The sequence below is a fragment of the Mustelus asterias genome, chromosome 1 (assembly GCF_964213995.1).
Source record: "Mustelus asterias chromosome 1, sMusAst1.hap1.1, whole genome shotgun sequence".
Classification (NCBI taxonomy): domain Eukaryota; kingdom Metazoa; phylum Chordata; class Chondrichthyes; order Carcharhiniformes; family Triakidae; genus Mustelus; species Mustelus asterias.
The window spans coordinates 76,832,808-76,852,102 of record NC_135801.1 but is presented as its reverse complement, the minus strand read 5'-3'; the positions used below and the strand labels follow the sequence as shown (position 1 = coordinate 76,852,102).

Below are 19,295 nucleotides of genomic sequence, written 5' to 3'. Positions count from 1 at the left end.
TGAGCAGCCACAAGCCGTCTGTCAATGCCATGTATATCGGTCTGTCATTTTAGCTTGCTAATCAAAACATTGGCATCTTCTTTCTTTTCATTTGCTTTGATTACTTGCTTGGTGCAATGGATTTCATCCACTTGTTGAGCAAGACTCTGAGCTTCAAACACCTATTGAAGCAGATGGACTGTGGCAGGTCAGCATCTTACTGGTTGGAGGCCTTCCCAACATGAGGTGGGTAGTGGCTGACCTGTAGGACACCATGGTCTCTCCCACGGAGAGACAGCCCATAGCATGCATTCTCTATACTGATCATGTTGGGCTTATCAATTGTACCTGCTGTCTCCTGTGTTGTGTTAATGCTCTGCAACAGAATGGAGTGCCTTCTCCAGGATGTAAACCTGGGGAAAATTTATAGTGACCAAAATGTATGCCCAAAAGTCAGGATCCCTCTCCTAACCACCCCTGATGAGTCCAAAGGAGTGCAAAGTATTGCATCTGTCACCGGCTTAGTTACAGGAGTTGCTGGAAAGATGACATATTTAGAAATCAGTCTGCCTTTGGGATCCACTACAGGTTTTTTTTCCAGGGCTTACTCCCTTAGACTTCAACTCTCCCGAGGTATCTACAAGGCAGTGGAAGTATTTGTCCAAAGTTGGGAGTCTGGCATAGCTGCATGCCAGAGGGCCTGCACACTGCATGACCAGAGTCCAAACCTCTTCTGAGTTCCTCTGAAGCCTAAGCCTGGGTGGGACTCAGTTTCCATCTGTAAGCACAAGCAGGCTCAACTGAGGGCTTGCTGCTTGGGAGGCTGTGTACCAGCTCACTGGGAGAGACTTACACATTTGGTGTTCACATTGCTGTGAGCCAAAAGTATAAGCTGAAAATGAGAAGCAAACTAATGCACAAAAGCAGAAATCATGTTAACTATCCTCATCCACACACTAGATGCATCACCTCATACTTCTAAACTCCAGGAAATTTATACCTAATCTCAATCTGACAGGATATATTGGCGTAGCTACTCAAACATTCAAATCTGTGCCACAAGTATGCTCAGCCCTGACCTTAGCCTGACATTGTTAGTTTGAAATACTAAGGGCAGGGATTTACTGGCCATCCTCCCGCCGGGATCTTCTGGCTCCGTCGACAGCGACCCCTTGTCATGGGTTCCCTGGCAGCAGAGGGTGAAAACCGGTCAATGGCGGTGCACCTCTGCTGCCAAAATACTCACTGCGGGAAGGATAGAAAATCCTACCCTATCTTTGATCCATTTTAATGCACAGTTGCAAATTCTTATTGAAAATTTATTGCAGATGAAAATAATTGCACCAAATATCCATAAATATTTTTGCATAGTTGCAATGGTGTACAATTGGATTGTGAGCTTTATTTTTAAATGAGCAGGGATCTAGCTTAGCTGTGCAACTTGTGTGATCTAATTATAGGATGGGTCACTTCTTGTAATTCTCAAGTTTCAATTCAGAAATGTTTCCTTTTTATAATCCAAGAAATAGGACAAAGTTTGGAAAATGACATTGTCCTCGGGGTCAGACACCAAATGTGGAACTGAATTCTCCTGCAGCCGATCTGAAACTTCATTTTGAGGAAGGATGTCTAAAGTATAATTAATCATCCTTGTGGTAGGTGATTCCCTGCAAAGTCTCAACTGCAGTTTAACTCTGTGTGAATAAGTCAGTTTGAACAACAAGCAAGAAAATACCTGACAGCAAAATAAAAACATCTCCTCTAGTGCAAGAACGTTGATGCTATTTCTATTCCAGAACTGAAGCTGTTGCATTGTCAAACTGAAATTTGTTACAAGTGGTAAATCGAAGCAGCTTTTGATCTCCATTTACACCATTGTATGTCTTTCCAAACCTGTACCATTAAGATCCAAGGAGTCAGATCATAAAGTGCATCAAGGGAGAAATATTTGTTTGTACATCATAGGCCTCAGTGTTGTCTGCAAGTGGATTGTTCTGCATATTGTCTACTTGTTTGGAAACAACATTAATCATTTTATTTATTTATTTTATTATTATCACAAGTAGGCTTACATTAACACTGCAATGAAGCTACTATGAAAATCCCCTAGTTACCACACTCCGGCATCTGTTCAGGTACACTGAGGGAGAATTTATCATGGCCAATGCACCTAACCAGTACGTATTTCAGACTGCGGGAGGAAACCAGAACATCCGGAGGAAACCCACGCCAACACGGGGAGAATGTACAAACTCTGCACAGACAGTGACCCAAGCTGGGAATTAAATCTGTGTCCCTGGTGCCATGAGGCAGCAGTGCTAACCACTGTGCCACCTTGCACATAGGTGTCAAATTATGTGGGTTTGACTTTATCAATATTTAATTGTCTGTTGTTTCTGATTGTTTCAAATTAAAAGGAAGACATTATCAATGCCACTTTATAAGGATTGGATTAGATGATCTTTGATCTTTGATGAAAAATCAAAAGTATAAGAGGTAGATCTTGGTGCAGGTACACAATGGGCAGATCTGTTACATACTGCATCTAATTCTCTGCAGTGAGGCTAATCAAAAGGAAAATCTGGCAAGATATATAATGGATCAATGACCTCCGATCACCCTTTTGTACTGTTGTCGAAAAATAATTTTACTCCTCTTTTCTAAAAATTGCAATTAATTCTCATTTCGGGGTGGAGTGGGGGGGATGTGGGGGGTGTGGTGAATCATCGTTGGTTCCCACTGGATAGTACTGAGCCAGGGGCTGGCCAGTACTACAAGGATGTACATATGTTACTGTTGGGTTGTGCTATTGTTGCTGTTGGGGTTAGGGTGGGGTTGTTACATCTTTGTACTGTAGTGTTGTGGCACATCCCAGTCAGGCTCCGCCTCCTGGGAGAGGTATAAGAGTCCCTGCTCTGGCCGGGACCCCTTCAGTCTGGGATAGTGTATATAAGTTCTGGCAGCTTCATTACAGTAAATAAAAGCCTTTCATTTACTGAGCTTCAGGCCTCGTGTTTGAGTAGCGCATCAATTTTATTTACTGTCGTTAAACTCTCGTCGGAGAAAAAAAAAGAGAGAGAGTATGGAGCAAATTCTGAAGCCGGAACGCCTTACGCTAGATCCACGTGCGGTGGGCGCTTCTAACACCTTCGACCACTGGCTGAAGTGTTTCGAAGACTACCTGGCAGCCTCCGCAGTGGTCACCACAGATGATGACAGACTCCGGGTCCTCCATGCGAGGGTAAGCGACACTGTCTACCTTGCGATCCGTGCGGCCACCGATTATACTAAGGCCCTCGAGCTTCTGAAGAAGCGCTATATCAAACCATCCAATGAGATACACGCTCGTTACCTCCTAGCCACTCGACGACGGCAGTCTGGCGAGACGATGGAGGAATATGCGAACGAGCTCCTACAGCTAGCCAGGGGCTGTGACTGCAAAGCTGTGTCGGCTGAGCAGAGCATGTACGACCTCGCCCGAGATGCGTTTGTGGCCGGGGTCGGATCGTCGTACATTCGACTTAAACTGTTGGAGAAGGGTAACCTTAACCTTACCCAGGCCATTGAGCTAGCAGAGATGCTCGAGACGGCCTCCAAAAGCTTAGTATTATATCCGGAGGACCATGTGGAGACAACGTGGCAGGAGCAGTCGCTAATCCCTCCTCGTCCCTCGGGTTCGAAATGCTGCGTAATGGCATGCTCACACTCGGGCCAGACGACGGCAGCAGCCCCGGGCGGCCCGCGGTGCTATTTCTGTGGAGGAGCGAAGCATACTCGGCAACGGTGTCCCGCTAAAGCTGTGTTGTGCACCGCATGCGGTAAAAAAGGGCACTATTCAAAAGTGTGCCGATCTGAACCCAGGAACAGCAGTGCGGCCTGCGATTCTTCAGAGCTCGGGTTTTCGTCATCGAAGTCATCGCGGGGTTCGTCCATGTGCGAGACCAGGACGACGCCATTACGGTCGACGGAGTCGGAGGAGTATGACCACCAGGGGTCGCTGAGTTTGGCACCCTCACCCACGTGCGACTCATGGGAGCGGCCATGTTGGTCGACACTGACCACGAACGACCAGCAGGGGTCCTCCTCATCGATTTCAGCTGCCTGCAGTGGCGCTCATGAACCAACGGTGGCGTCGATCATCCTGGAGCAGGCCAAGCCTCATAGACTTGACAAATCTATGATGAATATCCAGGTAAATGACCACGTGATTTATTGTCTGTTTGACAGCGGGAGCACTGAGAGCTTTATCCACCCAGACACTGTGAAGCGGTGTGGACTCCAGATTCAACCTGCCAAACAGACAATCTCTATGGCATCAAGGTCCCGGTCTGTTGCCGTGCTAGGGAGTTGCGTGGTAACCTTGAAGGTGCAAGGCACAGTTTACGAGCGTTTCAAGCTCCTTGTGTTGCCGTATCTTTGCGCGCCAATACTTCTCGGACTAAACTTCATGGTCCACTTGAGGAGCGTAATCCTACAGTACGGTGGGCCACTCCCTTCACTGGCATTGGGAAAACAGCAGCAGCCTCCAAATTGCCCAACGCGCCCCGCCTGCAGCCTCTCGACGCTGAAGATCACCACACCCTCCTTGTTCCAGAACCTTGTGCCAGGCTGCAAGCCCATCGCGACTAAAAGCAGGCGTTACAGCGCTGAGGATCAGATCTTCATTAGATCTGAGGTTCAGCGGCTCCTCAAAGAAAGGATCATACAACCCAGCGCTAGTCCGTGGGGAGCGCAGGTCGTGGTGGTCAAGAGCGGGAACAAACCCCGGATGGTCATTGACTACAGTCAGACCATTAACCGATACACGCAGCTGGATGCGTATCCCCTCCCGCGCATATCTGATATGGTCAATCAGATTGCGCAGTACTGGGTGTTCTCCACCATAGACCTCAAGTCTGCCTACCAACAACTCCACATTTGCCCAGAGGACCGACAATACATCGCTTTTGAGGCGGATGGTCGCTTGTATCACTTTCTCAGGGTTCCCTTTGGTGTCACCAATGGGGTCTCGGTCTTCCAGCGTGCTATGGACCGAATGGTGGACCAGAACGGGCTGCGGGCTACCTTCCCGTACCTGGATAATGTCACCATCTGCGGCCATGACCAGCAGGACCACGACACGAATCTCCTGAACTTCCTACGCACTGCATCTCACCTGAACTTGACCTACAACAGGGAGAAGTGTGTGTTTCGTACGCGCCGTTTAGCCATCCTAAGATACATGGTGGAAAACGGGGTCATTGGCCCTGATCCAGACCGTATGCGCCCCCTTTCTGAACTTCCCTTACCTGCTAGTGCAAAAGCACTGAGAAGATGCTTAGGCTTCTTCTCTTATTATGCGCAGTGGGTTCCCAACTACGCGGATAAAGCCCGTCCGCTCATTAAGTCCACGACTTTTCCCTTAACGCCAGAGGCCCGATTGGCCTTCGATAAATTGAAAGCCGACATCGCGAAAGCTACGATGCACGCTGTAGACGAGTCCATCCCCTTTCAGGTGGAGAGCGATGCATCTGATTTCGCCCTGGCCGCCACACTTAACCAGGCGGGCAGGCCCGTTGCCTTTTTTTCCCGCACCCTCCAAGGCCCCGAAATTCGGCATTCAGTGGTGGAAAAGGAGGCCCAGGCCATTGTGGAGGCCGTCAGGCACTGGCGCCATTACTTGGCGGGAAAACGGTTCACCCTGATCAGGGGCCAGCGGTCCGTGGTGTTCATGTTTAACAACACGCAGAGGGACAAGATCAAGAATGACAAGATCTTGCGGTGGAGAATTGAACTCTCCACCTATAACTACGACATCATGTACCGTCCAGGGAAACTCAATGAGCCCTCGGATGCCCTCTCGCGTGGAACATGTGCTAGTATACAGGAGGACCGTTTGCACGCCCTCCATAATGACCTGTGCCATCCTGGGGTCACTCGGCTCTACCACTTTATAAAAGCCCGCAACCTGCCTTACTCGGTGGAGGACGTCAGGTCAGTAACAAGGAACTGTCGGGTTTGCGCGGAATGCAAACCGCACTTTTACCGACCTGACCGGGCACATTTAGTCAAGGCCACTCGTCCCTTCGAGAGACTGAGTGTCGATTTTAAGGGCCCCCTTCCCTCAACAGATCGGAATGTGTACTTCCTCAATATCATTGACGAGTACTCTCGGTTCCCTTTTGTTGTTCCCTGCTCTGATACATCTGCTGCCACGGTTATCAAGGCATTCCGTGATCTCTTTACCCTGTTCGGGTACCCCGGCTACATCCATAGCGACAGGGGCTCGTCGTTCATGAGCGATGACTTGAGGCAATTCCTGCTCTCCTACGGGATTGCCGCTAGTAGGACCACGAGCTACAACCCTAGGGGTAATGGACAGGTGGAACGCGAGAATGCTACAGTCTGGAAGGCTGTCTTACTGGCGTTGAAGTCAAAAGGTCTTCCAGTCTCCCGTTGGCAAGAGGTGCTCCCTGATGCGCTCCATTCTATTCGCTCCCTCCTGTGTACGGCAACCAATGCTACTCCCCACGAGAGGATGTTCTCATTCCCTCGGAAGTCTTCCTCGGGGACCTCATTACCGTCTTGGTTGACGTACTCAGGACCCCTCCTCCTGCGGCGACATGTAAGGGCCCGCAAGTCCGACCCGTTGGTCGAACAGGTCCATCTCCTCCACGCCAACCCTCAGTATGCCTATGTGGCATACCCTGACGGGCGAGAGGACACGGTCTCGATCCGAGACCTGGTGCCAGCAGGGGACGTAGCAACCCCTGTCGCTCCCATACCCCCTGTAACAAACCCTTTATCTCTTGTTTCTTCCCCGGACACGGCGCGGGCAGCATCGGGACCATTGCTTAACCATTTTACTCCCATGTACAGCTTGCCTGAGCCCAGAAGGTGGTCACCACCGCAGGGCGTGTCAGGATCCCATGGACTACCGTCACCTCAGGGTCAACCGGCCTGTGAGTCCGTGGAAGAACAGCTGGACGCCGCCTTGGGGAGAACGCCACCGCAAGTGCCTACTCCGGTGTCACCGCCGGTATTGAGGAGGTCACAACGATGGTGCGGTCCCCCTGACCGTCTGAACTTATAGACTGCTGACACTTTATTCTGTTTTTTTGTACCCCGCCGACCTTTGTTCTCAAAGGAGGGGTGAATGTGGTGAACCATCGTTGGTTCCCACTGGATAGTACTGAGCCAGGGGCTGGCCAGTACTACAAGGATGTACATATGTTACTGTTGGGTTGTGCTATTGTTGCTGTTGGGGTTAGGGTGGGGTTGTTACACCTTTGTACTGTAGTGTTGTGGCACATCCCAGTCGGGCTCCGCCTCCTGGGAGAGGTATAAGAGTCCCTGCTCTGGCCGGGACCCCTTCAGTCTGGGATAGTGTATATAACTTCTGGCAGCTTCATTACAGTAAATAAAAGCCTTTCATTTACTGAGCTTCAGGCCTCGTGTTTGAATAGCGCATCAGGGGGACAGGAAACATTTGCAACGGCTGTTTCCAGTTCCCACCCCTGTGGTGGGAGCTTTCCCTCTTTGTTGGGATCTTGGCTGGGTCAAATGAACATGTGGACAGTTTCCCTGTCCAATTGAGGCTGGCAGGTGGGCTCTCAAGCGGGAGGGTCAGTCAGAAGCCTTCCAGCTGAAACTGTGAAACAGCCAGTTTCAGGAAAGAGTAAGTACTTTCCAAGAAGTCACTTTAACATGGAAACTCCCTCTCACAAACTTTTCCAAAAATGTCATTAAAAATAGAGAAGTGAGCCAGGGTTGGTGGAGGTAGGAGGGAATCCACCTACAGGACAGCCTTTGGCTGCACCTACCCCCAGGAAGGCAGAGAGGGCCTAACTCTCCCCAATTGCAAACAAATGGACTGCCCTCCCCATGTCTGGAACTGGAGGCTGAATAGAAAATCCCTCCTTTACCTACCATTAAGGAGACTCTTAATGAGCCCTATAGGTTGCTCCCTTCATTGGCTCAGGCAGCCTTTCTGGGCCCTGAACCTGCATTTCCATAATGGCAGACCAGGCAGAGCCGGTATTTTTGGGCCCCGTGCAACTCCACATCCAGCCTCTGCAGGACCTGAAATTCTTGCCTTAATTGACCAGGAGGCATTTGATGAAGTCTCTCATTGGAGTCCATGAGCTATAATTGAAGCTCCTCGAATTGAAGGTAAATTATTGCCCTGGTAAGGAAGTTGCCTGTGCAATAGGACAGAACGTAGGGATGATAGGCAGATACTCTAATTGTCAGAATGTGACTAGTGGTATCTCGCAAGGATCTGTGTTGGGGGCTCAACCATTTACTATATTATTTCATGGTTAAGATGATGGGTACAAAGATACATGTCCAAATTTGCCAATAACGCAAAGATAGGCAGCATTGCAAGCAGTATGAATGGAAGCTTAAAACGATAAAGAGATGTTGGTAATATTTAGTGAATGAACAAAACTGGCACATGGATTTCAATGTAAGCAAATATGTGGTCATCTACTTTGGCCCTAAAAAACGGATAGAGCAGTGTACTTTCTACATGGTGAAAAGCTTGAAACATTGGAACTCCAAAGACACTTAATGGTACACAGATCATTACAGGAAGTGGTACAGAAAGATTAATGGACTGCTGGCTTTTAAATCTAGAGGACCAAAACATAAGGAAATAGTGGTCATGTTTCAACTATGTAAAGCTCTGGTTAAACCACATTTGGAGCAATGCAAGCATTTCTGGATACCACAGCTTAGGAAGCCATGGATGAAGTGCAGTGTAGATTTACTGGAATGATACCTAGACTCCAAGAGTTAAATTATGAGGGGAGTAGATTTGTAATCTTTGGAGTTGAGAAGGTTAAGGGTAATTTGATAAACCTTCTCAAGGTATTAGGAGGACAGTTAGGATAGTTAGAGAGAAACTATTTCTGTTGGTTGAGGAATCAAAGATTGGGACATTGTCAAAAAATGAGAGCCAAACTTTTCAGGAGTGAAATTAGGAAATACTTCTTAACGAAAAGCGTGGCAGTGTTTAAAATTCTCCTCCGCAAATGGCAAGTGGTGTGAGATCAATTGTCAATTTAAAAACTGAGATTGATAGAGTTTTGCTTGCCAAAGGCAGATTTATGTAGTTAGGTCACAGATCAACCATGATTTCACTGAATGGCCTCAAGGGGTTAAATGGTCGAATTATCTTTCTGTGTTTCTAAATCTTTACAATCTACACATTAATAGTTCACTTCCTATAACAACAGATCACCTGCCTGTTGTTGCCAAAAGCTATGTCAAGGTTGTGAACATGTTAAAAAGGAAAAGTGAAAGAAAGCTTGACCCCCCCAAGAAGCAGGGAAACTCCATTCCACAGAATTGTTGACAACTTCGTGCTAGGGATTAGGCAAAGTGAGAGCAGAGGATCTCAATAAATAATCGCTCTTTGGACCGTTCTTCCACAGAATTTAAGTCAGCAGAGAGAGGAACACGAAGGTAGACAGAAGATCCTCCAGCAGAAATCTATTCAGCAGCACAAAGTCAAAGATGAACAGAGCAACCACTGTAATGGTTCTCATCTTGCTTCTGTGTGCCATTGCTGCACAGGGTAGGTTGACATTTCTATCTTGTGTTTTATTTAGGATTGCATTTTAATATGGAAAGGAATCTTTCTGCTGAGATATTGATCCAGATTTACATGTCTCAGTGTCTCACTGAGCAATTATACAATCACCAATGTTATTAGCTGTACAAAGCTAGTTTGAGCACTGCATTATTAATATAACTGCATTTAATCATTTAATCCAGAATTTTATATTCGTCAAAGATTCCTTTATTTATTTTTATAAAGTGTGACAGATATCTCCAGGATAAAAGAATAATTAGATTGTTAGCATTATTTGGCAGATAATTGATATTTCCTTGTGGACCATGTAGGGAATCAGTTGAAATATCTCAACTTTGGAACAAATTGCAAAGATTCTCTCCACTTCAATCAATAATTGAATCAAAGTTAATGGATCTTTTCACAGGTATTCCTATGCCAGGTTCTCAAGGCCGGTGCCTGTGTCCTCAAATCAGCTCCAATTTTATTGATCCACGACTCATCAAGAATTTGAAATATATTCCCAAAGGACCACACTGTGAGAGACTGGAGATAATGTAAGTAAATATGTCAGAATGTCACCTTTAGCCTTTCTTCTCTGTTACCTCTATTTAGGTGTGCTATTCATGTTGGATAAATAGAACTGTAGAATCCCTGCAGAGCAGAAGAAGGCCATCCAGCCCATCAATTCTGCACTGACACTCCGAAACAGCACCTTACCCAGGCCTACCCACCTCCTTCCCCTCCCAGTCCTATCCCTGTAACCCCACACATTTACTATGGCCAATCCATCTAACCTACACGTCTTGGGAAACTAAGGAGTGATTTAGCATGGCCAATCTACCTAACTTGGACTATGGGAGGAAACAGGAGCACAGGGAAGAAACGTACACGGACACGGGGAGAACGTGCTGACTCCACATAGGCAGTCTCCCAAGGCTGGAATTGAACCTGGGTCCCTAGCACTGTGAGACAGCAATGCTAACCACTGTGCCACCATGCCACCCAATTTGTTTATGATACAGATATGGAGAAATTTCTTTCATAGTTTTACTGACATCACAACTCTCAAATGAATACTTGAATAGGCAGGAAATCGAGGGACATGAACCATGTAGAGGGAAAAGGTCTTTAGTTTAGAAAGGCATCATGTGATAGCACAGGCTTGGTGGGACAAAGGGCCGGTTCTTGTGCAGTACTGTTCTTTGTTCTTTGTTTAAGACATCCAGTTTCAATGGATTTGTTTTTACAAATTCTCCTTCTCTCCACAGTGTCACCAAAAGAAATAGGGAGAAAGTATGCGTGAATCCTGATTCCCAGTGGGTGAAGATTATCATTAAACGTAAGAAAAATTAGCGTTTGTTAGAATGCAGACATTACCAGAGTTCTCAGCATGCCTATCAGTGCAACTTTCCAGAAGACAGCCTCCCAATCGGTCAGCTTACCATGGGTGGCATGGTGGCACAGTGGTTATCACTGCTGATTCATAGTGCCATGGACCCAGGTTCAACTCCCAGCTTGGATCACTGCATGTGCGGAGTCTGCACATTCTCTCTGTGTCTGCGTGGGTTTCCTCCGGATGCTCCGGTTTCCTCCCAAAGTCCAAAAGATGTGCTGGTTAGGTGCATTGGCCATGCTAAATTCTCCATCAGTGTACCTGAACAGACACCAGACTGTGGTGAATAGGAGATTTTCACATTAACTTCAGTGAAGTGTTAATGTCAGCCTACTTGTGGCAATAAATAAATAAACTTTAAAACTTTATAATTTGTTGCCTCAATACTGCAGTGCCAATTAAAGGGACCACAGCAATGTAAGGCTGGCAACCACAATAGGACGGACCGGCACAACTGAGGTCGGCAGGAAAACACAAGGACACCTCAACATGAAGGTGCCCTATCCACTTGCATGGAATTGATCAGTTAAAGATACCTGTGGCTGGGTCTCTTCATGCAGGCAGCAATAAGCTTTCAAAATGCAAGACATAGAATGGAATTGTCCGGCACTACCTGCCGGTGGGATTGATGCACGATATAACACACGAGAGGCTGGATGTACTCGGGAAATAAAGGCTTTTATTGCCAACAATAACAGAGCTACTATATACAGTACACGATCCCAGACTAAAGGGTCACCAGGCAGAGCAGTGACCTTTATACCTCTCCCAGGAGGCGGAGCCAACTGGGGTGTACCATAGGACTATATTAACAGGTAGAACAGCCCAACCCTAACCCCAACAGTAACATATCTACAGACTCATAGTACTGGCCAGACCATGGCTCAGCACTACCTGGTGGGAACCAACAATGGTTCACCACATTCACCACATTCACCCCTCCTGGGGTACAAAACACAGAACAATTGTTCATCTGTCTATAAGTTCAAACGGTCTGGGGGACCGCACCGTCGTTGTGACCTCCTCAACACCGGCGATGACACCGGTTCAGGCAATCGCGGTGACGTTCTCTCCAAGGCGGTGTCCAGCGACTCCTCCAGTGCCTCACGGGCCGGTAGACCATGAGGTGGCGACAATCCGCTGAACTCGGGCACGCCTTGAAGTGGCGACCATCTCCTGGACTCAGGCAAGTTGTACACGGGAGTAAGAGGGTTAAGTGGTGGTCCCGATACTGCCCGCGCCGTGTCAGGAGGGAAAATAATGGTTGGGGGTCCCTAACAGGAGGTGTGGGAGCGACAGGGGTTTCCAAGCCCCCTGCTGGCACCAGATCTCGAATCGAGACCGTGTCCTCTCGCCCGTCAGGATATGCCACGTAGGCATACTGAGGGTTGGCGTGGAGGAGATAGACCTGTTCAACCAAAGGGTCGGACTTGCGGGTCCTAACATGCCGCCGCAGGAGGACAGGTCCTGAGTACGTCAACCAAGACGGTAATGAGGTCCCAGAGGAAGACTTCCTAGGGAATGAAAACATTCTCTCATGAGGAGTAGCATTGGTTGCCGTACACAGGAGTGAGCGTATGGAGTGGAGCGCATCAGGGAGTACCTCTTGCCAACGGGAGACTGGAAGACCTTTAGACCTCAACGCCAGTAAGACAGTCTTCCAGACTGCAGCATTCTCTAGTTCGACCTGTCCGTTACCCCTTGGGTTGTAGCTCGTGGTTCTACTAGAGGCAATCCCATATGAGAGCAGGTATTGCCTCAAGTCATCGCTCATGAACGACGAGCCCCTATCGCTGTGGATATAACAGGGGTAACCGAACAGGGTGAAAAGATCACGAAATGCCTTGATAACCGTGGCAGCGGTCATATCAGAACAGGGAATCATGAGTACTCATCAACCACATTGAGGAAGTACACGTTCCGATCTGTCGAGGGAAGGGGGCCCTTAAAGTCCACACTCAGTCTTTCGAAGGGACGAGTGGCCTTAACGAGGTGTGCCCTGTCGGGTCGGTAGAAGTGCGGTTTGCATTCCGCGCATACCCGGCAGCTTCTGGTTATGGACCTGACATCCTCCACCGAATAGGGTAGATTCCGGGCTTTTATGAGGTGGAAGAGCCGAGTGACCCCCGGATGGCAGAGGTCATTGTGGAGAGCCTGCAATCGATTCTCCTGCATACTAGCGCATGTTCCACGCGACAGGGCATCCGAGGGCTCGTTGAGCTTCCCTGGACGGTACATGATATCATAATTGTAGGTGGAGAGTTCAATTCTCCACCTCAAGATTTTATCATTCTTGATCTTACCCCGTAACGTGTTGTTGAACATGAACGCCACGGACCGCTGGTCCGTGAGTAGAGTGAACCGTTTTCCCGCCAAGTAATGGCGCCAATGCCGAACGGCCTCCACAATGGCCTGGGCCTCCTTTTCCACCGCCGAATGTCGAATTTCAGGGCCTTGGAGGGTGCGAGAGAAAAAGGCGACGGGCTTGCCCGCCTGGTTAAGTGTGGCTAAGAAATCAGATGCATCACTCTCCACCTGGAAGGGGATGGACTCATTGATAGCGTGCATCGTGGCTTTCACGATGTCGGCTTTTATTCTTGTAAAGGCTAAGCGAGCCTCTGTTGCTAGGGGAAAAGAGGTAGACTTGATGAGCGGACGGGCTTTGTCCGCGTATTTGGGAACCCACTGTGCATAGTATGAGAAGAAGCCTAAACATCTTCTCAGTGCTTTGACGCTCGTGGGCAGGGGAAGTTCAAGGAGAGGACGCATACGGTCTGGATCAGGACCAAGGACCCCGTTTACCACCACGTATCCGAGGATAGCTAGGTGGCGCGTGCGAAATACACACTTCTCCCTGTTGTAGGTCAGATTCAGGCGAGATGCAGTGCGTAAGAATCTAAGAAGGTTGGCATCGTGGTCCTGCTGGTCATGGTCGCAGATGGTGACGTTATCCAGGTACGGGAAGGTAGCCCGCAGCCCGTTCTGGTCCACCATTCGGTCCATAGCACGCTGGAAGACCGAGACCCCATTCGTGACACCAAAAGGAACCCTTAAAAAATGGTACAGGCGACCATCCGCCTCAAAGGCCGTGTATTGTCGGTCCTCTGGGCGAATAGGGAGCTGGTGATAAGCAGATTTTAAGTCGATGGTGGAGAACACCCGGTACTGCGCAATCTGGTTGACCATGTCAGATATGCGCGGGAGGGGATACGCATCCAGCTGCATGTCTCTGTTAATGGTCTGACTATAGTCTATGACCATCCGGGGTTTGTTCCCATTCTTAACCACCACGACTTGCGCTCTCCAAGGACTAGCACTAGGTTGGATGATCCCTTCCTTGAGGAGCCGCTGAACTTCAGATCGAATGAAGATCCGATCCTCAGCGCTGTAACGCCTGCTCTTTGTTGCGATGGGCTTGCAGCCTGGCACGAGATTCTGGAATAGGGAGGGTGTGGTAATCCTAAGCGTTGAGAGACTACATGTGGGGCGCGTTGGGCAATTTAGAGGCTGCGGGTCTCCCACTGAAAGCGGAGGGAGTGGCCCATTGTACTGCAGGTTTACACTCTTCAAGTGGACCATAAAATCTAGTCCTAGGAGTATTGGCGCGCAAAGGTGCGGTAACACAAGGAGCCTGAAGTTCTCGTAAACCGTGCCCTGCACCGTCAGAGTGACCACGCAGCTCCCTAGCACGGTGACAGACCGGGACCTTGACGCCATCGAAATTGTCTGCTTGACAGTCCGAATCTGGAGACCACACCGCTTCACGGTGTCCGGGTGAATGAAGCTCTCCGTGCTCCCGCTGTCAAACAAACAATAAATCGGGCGTCTGTTTACCTGTATGTCCATCATGGACTTGTCGAGTCTGTGAGGCTTGGCCTGGTCCAGGATGATCGACGCCACCGTTGGTTCATGGGTGCAACTGCAGGCAGCTGAGATGGTTGATGACGACCCCTGCTGGTCATTCGCGGTCGGTGCCGACCAAAATGGCTGCCCCCATAGGTCGCACGTGGACGATGGCGCCAAAACCTGCGGCCCCTGCAGGTCGCACGTGTCTTGCGACTCCGTCGTTCGGAATGGCGACGTCCTGGAATCGCACGTGGTAGAAGACCTTGAAGACGCAGAAGACAAGGAGGCCAGCTCCGGGGAGTCACATGCCGCACTGCTGGTCTTGGATGGAGGTTTGGACCGGCATACTTTGGAATAATGCCCCTTCTTGCCGCAGGCGGAGCACAGCACCGCTTTAGCTGGACATCGCTGCCGACGGTGTTTCACCCCCCCACAGAAGTAACACCGCGGGCCACCTGGAGCTGCTGCCGTCGTCAGGTCCGAGGCTGGGAACGCAATCGCGCAGTTTTTCGGTCCCGCTGAATGAAGTGAAGTCTGTGACTGCCCCTGCCACACTGTCTCCACGTGGTCGTCGGGGTACATCGCCAGACTTTTGGAGGCCGTTTCTAGAGCGTCAGCTAATTCTATGGTTTTAGTGAGATCGAGGTTACCTTGCTCCAACAGCCGGAGGTGGATGTACGACGAGCCAATTCCCGCCACGAACGCATCTCGAGCTAGGTTGTTCATGTACTGGTCTGCCGACACTGACTTGCAGTTGCAGGCTCTGGCTAGCTGCTGAAGCTCGCATGCGTACTGTTCCGTCGTTTCGCCGGGCTGCCGCCGTCGAGTGGCTAGAAGGTATCGAGCATGGATCTCATTCGGCGGTTTGTTGTATCGCTTCTTGAGAAGCTCGAGGGCCCCTTTGTAGTCGGTGGCCCCACGGATCGCTAGGTATACAACGTCGCTTACCCTCGTGTGGAGGACCCAGAGTCTGTCGGCATCGTCGGTGACCGCTGTGGAGGCGTCGAGGTAATCTTGGAAACACTTCAACCAGTGGTCGAAAGTGTTCGATGCTCCCGCCGCACGTGGGTCCAACGTAAGCCGTTCGGATTTAAGCATTTGCTCCATGTTTTCTTTTGTCGTTTTTTTTTTCAAGAAAAAAGAATTTACTTGTTGGCAATAAAATTGATGCGTGATATAACACACGAGAGGCTGGATGTACTCGGGAAATAAAGGCTTTTATTGCCAACAATAACAGAGCTACTATATACAGTATACGATCCCAGACTAAAGGGTCACCAGGCAGAGCAGTGACCTTTATACCTCTCCCAGGAGGCGGAGCCAACTGGGGTGTACCATAGGACTATATTAACAGGTAGAACAGCCCAACCCTAACCCCAACAGTAACATATCTACAGACTCATAGTACTGGCCAGACCATGGCTCAGCACTACCTGGTGGGAACCAACAATGGTTCACCACAGGGATCTTCTGTTTCATGGGGCCGTGGGAGTGGTTAAAAGGGTTTGAGGTGGCATGAGTTGGCATGGGTGGGACGTGGGTTGTGTGTGGGGAGGATGAGAGGGTGAAGGCTGGTTTTTAAATGAATTTTATTGTAACTGGAATGAAGTCCCAGAGCACTGAGACAGGCCTCCTAAACTATCCACATCTGCACTTGGCAGTCCTCGTGGCTGCCTCTGCACCCTTTCGGGGGGCAGCTGACCTGACTTCAGATATCTCCTGCACCCGCATTCCCCACCTCACCGAATTAAAACTTCACGTTTGCAGCCACCTTTTCACAAGGCCCCTTCACCTACTCCCATGGCCTTGCACACTCTCCATGCCAACCTATAAAATTCTCATGCTCATTCATGCAGTATACACAGAATCACCAAACGCTATAGTAACAAAAGCATGTGTGAAAAAGATTTAAAAAGAAGTCATTTCTTGATTCCCTCTACCTGAATCTAGGATGAAATCCAGGCCATTTTAAAAAAATCTGACCCTGCAGATCATGCATGTTAAAACTGTGTCGCAAAATCACGCATGTTAATAATGTTGCACATCTTTTGGAACAGTCTGATCGATAATTCTCCATTAATATGTTGCTAGAGATGTTGTCCTCCATACTGAAACAAATAGCTGCAGTTAGTGGGCAAAACGTAATTTGTTTAATTTTATTTCAGGTGTTAAACCAGGCAACAGAGTGCTGAAGCCACAAAAGGATGGATTCAATTCTAAACCTGTCATACAATGAACATGGAAATGAAGGAGGGCCTGTCCAGGCTGTTCAGTCTCTGATATGGCTTTCCAAGAGCTTGCTTCAGTATTTACCTTGCATTGTTTTCTGCAAATAACTTGACCTGACAGACTGTAATTACTTACCCAGAGCCTGAGAAAACAGTCTGATGTATTTTGTTATTCTTTGATGAGTATAACTATTAATAATGACTAATACTTTGACCCTGTTGCAAGTTATTCATGATTGAAATCAACTTGTTTGCAATTCTTCGCAATGGAAGATATTTTTCAATTAAGTCTTTGATGAGTATGATTATCAATGTTACTGTGATCCTGTTGCAAGTTGCTCTGTGATGGAAATCAATTTGTTTGCAATTCATCACAATAGAAGATGTTTTTCAATTAACAAGCAGTGCAAAGGGAAATGTGAAGTGATTTATGAACTTTTGGAAGAATTGCAATGAGACAGGTGTTGTCAGTTTTTCAACTTCAATGTCTGAACTAATGGAGAATTAATGCCAATTAGCAATAACTCAATAAACCAATATAATCTTGAAATGATTTTTTTATCACAAACTACCTCCTCACTTCTACCTGTTTCGCCAGAAATAACATACTGCAAATCCAAAGAAGTCCAGATTATCAGGGTTGTTCTCTCTTATTTCAATAAAAATAGGCTTGAAGAACCTACTTCCAGGAGTAAAAGACTAATACATTAAAGACGCATTCCATTAATAAGCCATTTAAGGGCTGCATTTGGCCCACGGGTTAGGTTGGGTGGGGCCGGTTGTTGGGTGGGGAGTGGGTAGATGCAGGCAATGGTGCCCATGGCATTGTGAAATGTTATACCCCTACGCCACCTGTCAACCTGCCTGTGTGTGTGTGTGTGTGTGGGGGGGGGGGGGGGGGGGGGTAATACTGTAGAATTCCATTCATTGAGTGGAATTTCATCTGTGGCACACCATTCCCAATGCAGAAGGAGGATATTCAGCCCATTGAATCCACACTGACTTTCTGACAGAATCCCTTACCCCAGAACTCTGCGTATTTCCCATGGCTAATTCAACTAATCTACACATCTTGGGACGCTAAGGGGCAATTTAGCATGGCCAATCCCCCTAACCTGTGTGTCTTTGGACTGAGGGAGGAAACCGGAGCTCCCAGAGGACAAGGGGAGACTGGGCAAACCCCACACAGTCACTCAAGGTCAGATTTGAACTCGGGTCTCTGGCGCTGTGAGGCAAGTGCTAACCTCTGTGCCACTGTGCAATTGCAATTAACATTTAAAGTACTAGTGGCTTGGATGGGAGGCATGTGAAATCACATGGTTGTGGGGAAAGCCTTTCAGTGGTGAAATCCCTGGAAAAACAGGGAGTCTCTGCAGCACAGCCAGAACTTGCCCACCCAACTCCATTGCCATTAACACAAGACACATTGAGAACACAAAAGTAGTGCGTGTTTTTCAAATTTACATTTCATGTCTAAATATTTCACATGACATTGGTTACATTTTTCACATGTACATTATCATTATTTATTGAAAATGGCCCAGTCAGAGAATGCACTGGCCCACCTCATGGCTGGGGTGCATTGATGGTTACAGGGGAATTAATGACTTTCCTTTAATGTGAAAGAAACAATATTGTGTTTTTGCATTCATGTTAGTGTCCAGTATTGTACTTGTCACTCAGTGGGACATGGCTGAACTTGCAGGCTAAGCTATCTCCCTTTTATGCATTGTAAAGGACTTTGTCTGACAGCACACTCAGTGGGGGAAATCGAAATATTGTAGGTGATCTCAAAACTCTGTAAGGAATGTGCCAGCCAACTCTCTGAGACATACCTATATATGGACAGTCCTCACACTGCCCTTCAGGCCCCTCATTTTCTTACCTTGACTGACCGTTCCCACTGCCTACCATTCTCAGTGCGTCTGGTGCTTCCCTCTCCCACTCCTCCATGCCCCCAAACTTATCGTCTGTCCTCCCTTGGATCCCTCTGACATTCTTCCATGACCCCAACCCCACTCCACATCCTCTTATCACTGACTAACCCTTGCCGGTCCTGAGCCTCCATGTAAGCTGCCATTCCCCTGCTCCCCTCCCTTTAACTGCAGGGTCCAAAATGGAAAACCACTAATCTCAGACACAAAGGTGGCAGATCACCTTTAAACAAACATGAAGGGGATGCCATGGGATTCTTGTGCGCCGCTGACTTTACCTTGAAGCTAGGACGTAATTTTTACAAATGTTTTAACTGAAAGCATAATCATGGCATGCTAAGGATTACAAGTGG

General features: G+C 48.2%; 1 protein-coding gene across 1 annotated transcript; it reads left to right on the top strand.

The window, feature by feature from the left end:
• The first annotated feature begins 9,393 nt into the window (after positions 1–9,393).
• On the top strand, positions 9,394–17,560 carry LOC144494843 (interleukin-8-like). The gene is made up of 4 exons (XM_078214307.1): positions 9,394–9,541; positions 9,966–10,095; positions 10,810–10,880; positions 16,946–17,560. The coding sequence occupies exons 1-4, from the start codon at positions 9,481–9,483 to the stop codon at positions 17,014–17,016; spliced, it is 333 nt and encodes a 110-aa protein (XP_078070433.1). The 5' UTR covers positions 9,394–9,480; the 3' UTR covers positions 17,017–17,560.
• Positions 17,561–19,295: the final 1,735 nt, after the last annotated feature.

What these genes read in the sequence shown, in the direction of transcription:
- LOC144494843 (XM_078214307.1), top strand. Translation starts at nt 9,481, where the DNA reads ATGAACAGAGCAACCACTGTAATGGTTCTCATCTTGCTTCTGTGTGCC. An exon ending in GTGTGCCATTGCTGCACAGG is followed by an intron (nt 9,542 to 9,965) that starts GTAGGTTGACAT and finishes ATCTTTTCACAG; the next exon opens with GTATTCCTATGCCAGGTTCT. An exon ending in TGTGAGAGACTGGAGATAAT is followed by an intron (nt 10,096 to 10,809) that starts GTAAGTAAATAT and finishes TTCTCTCCACAG; the next exon opens with TGTCACCAAAAGAAATAGGG.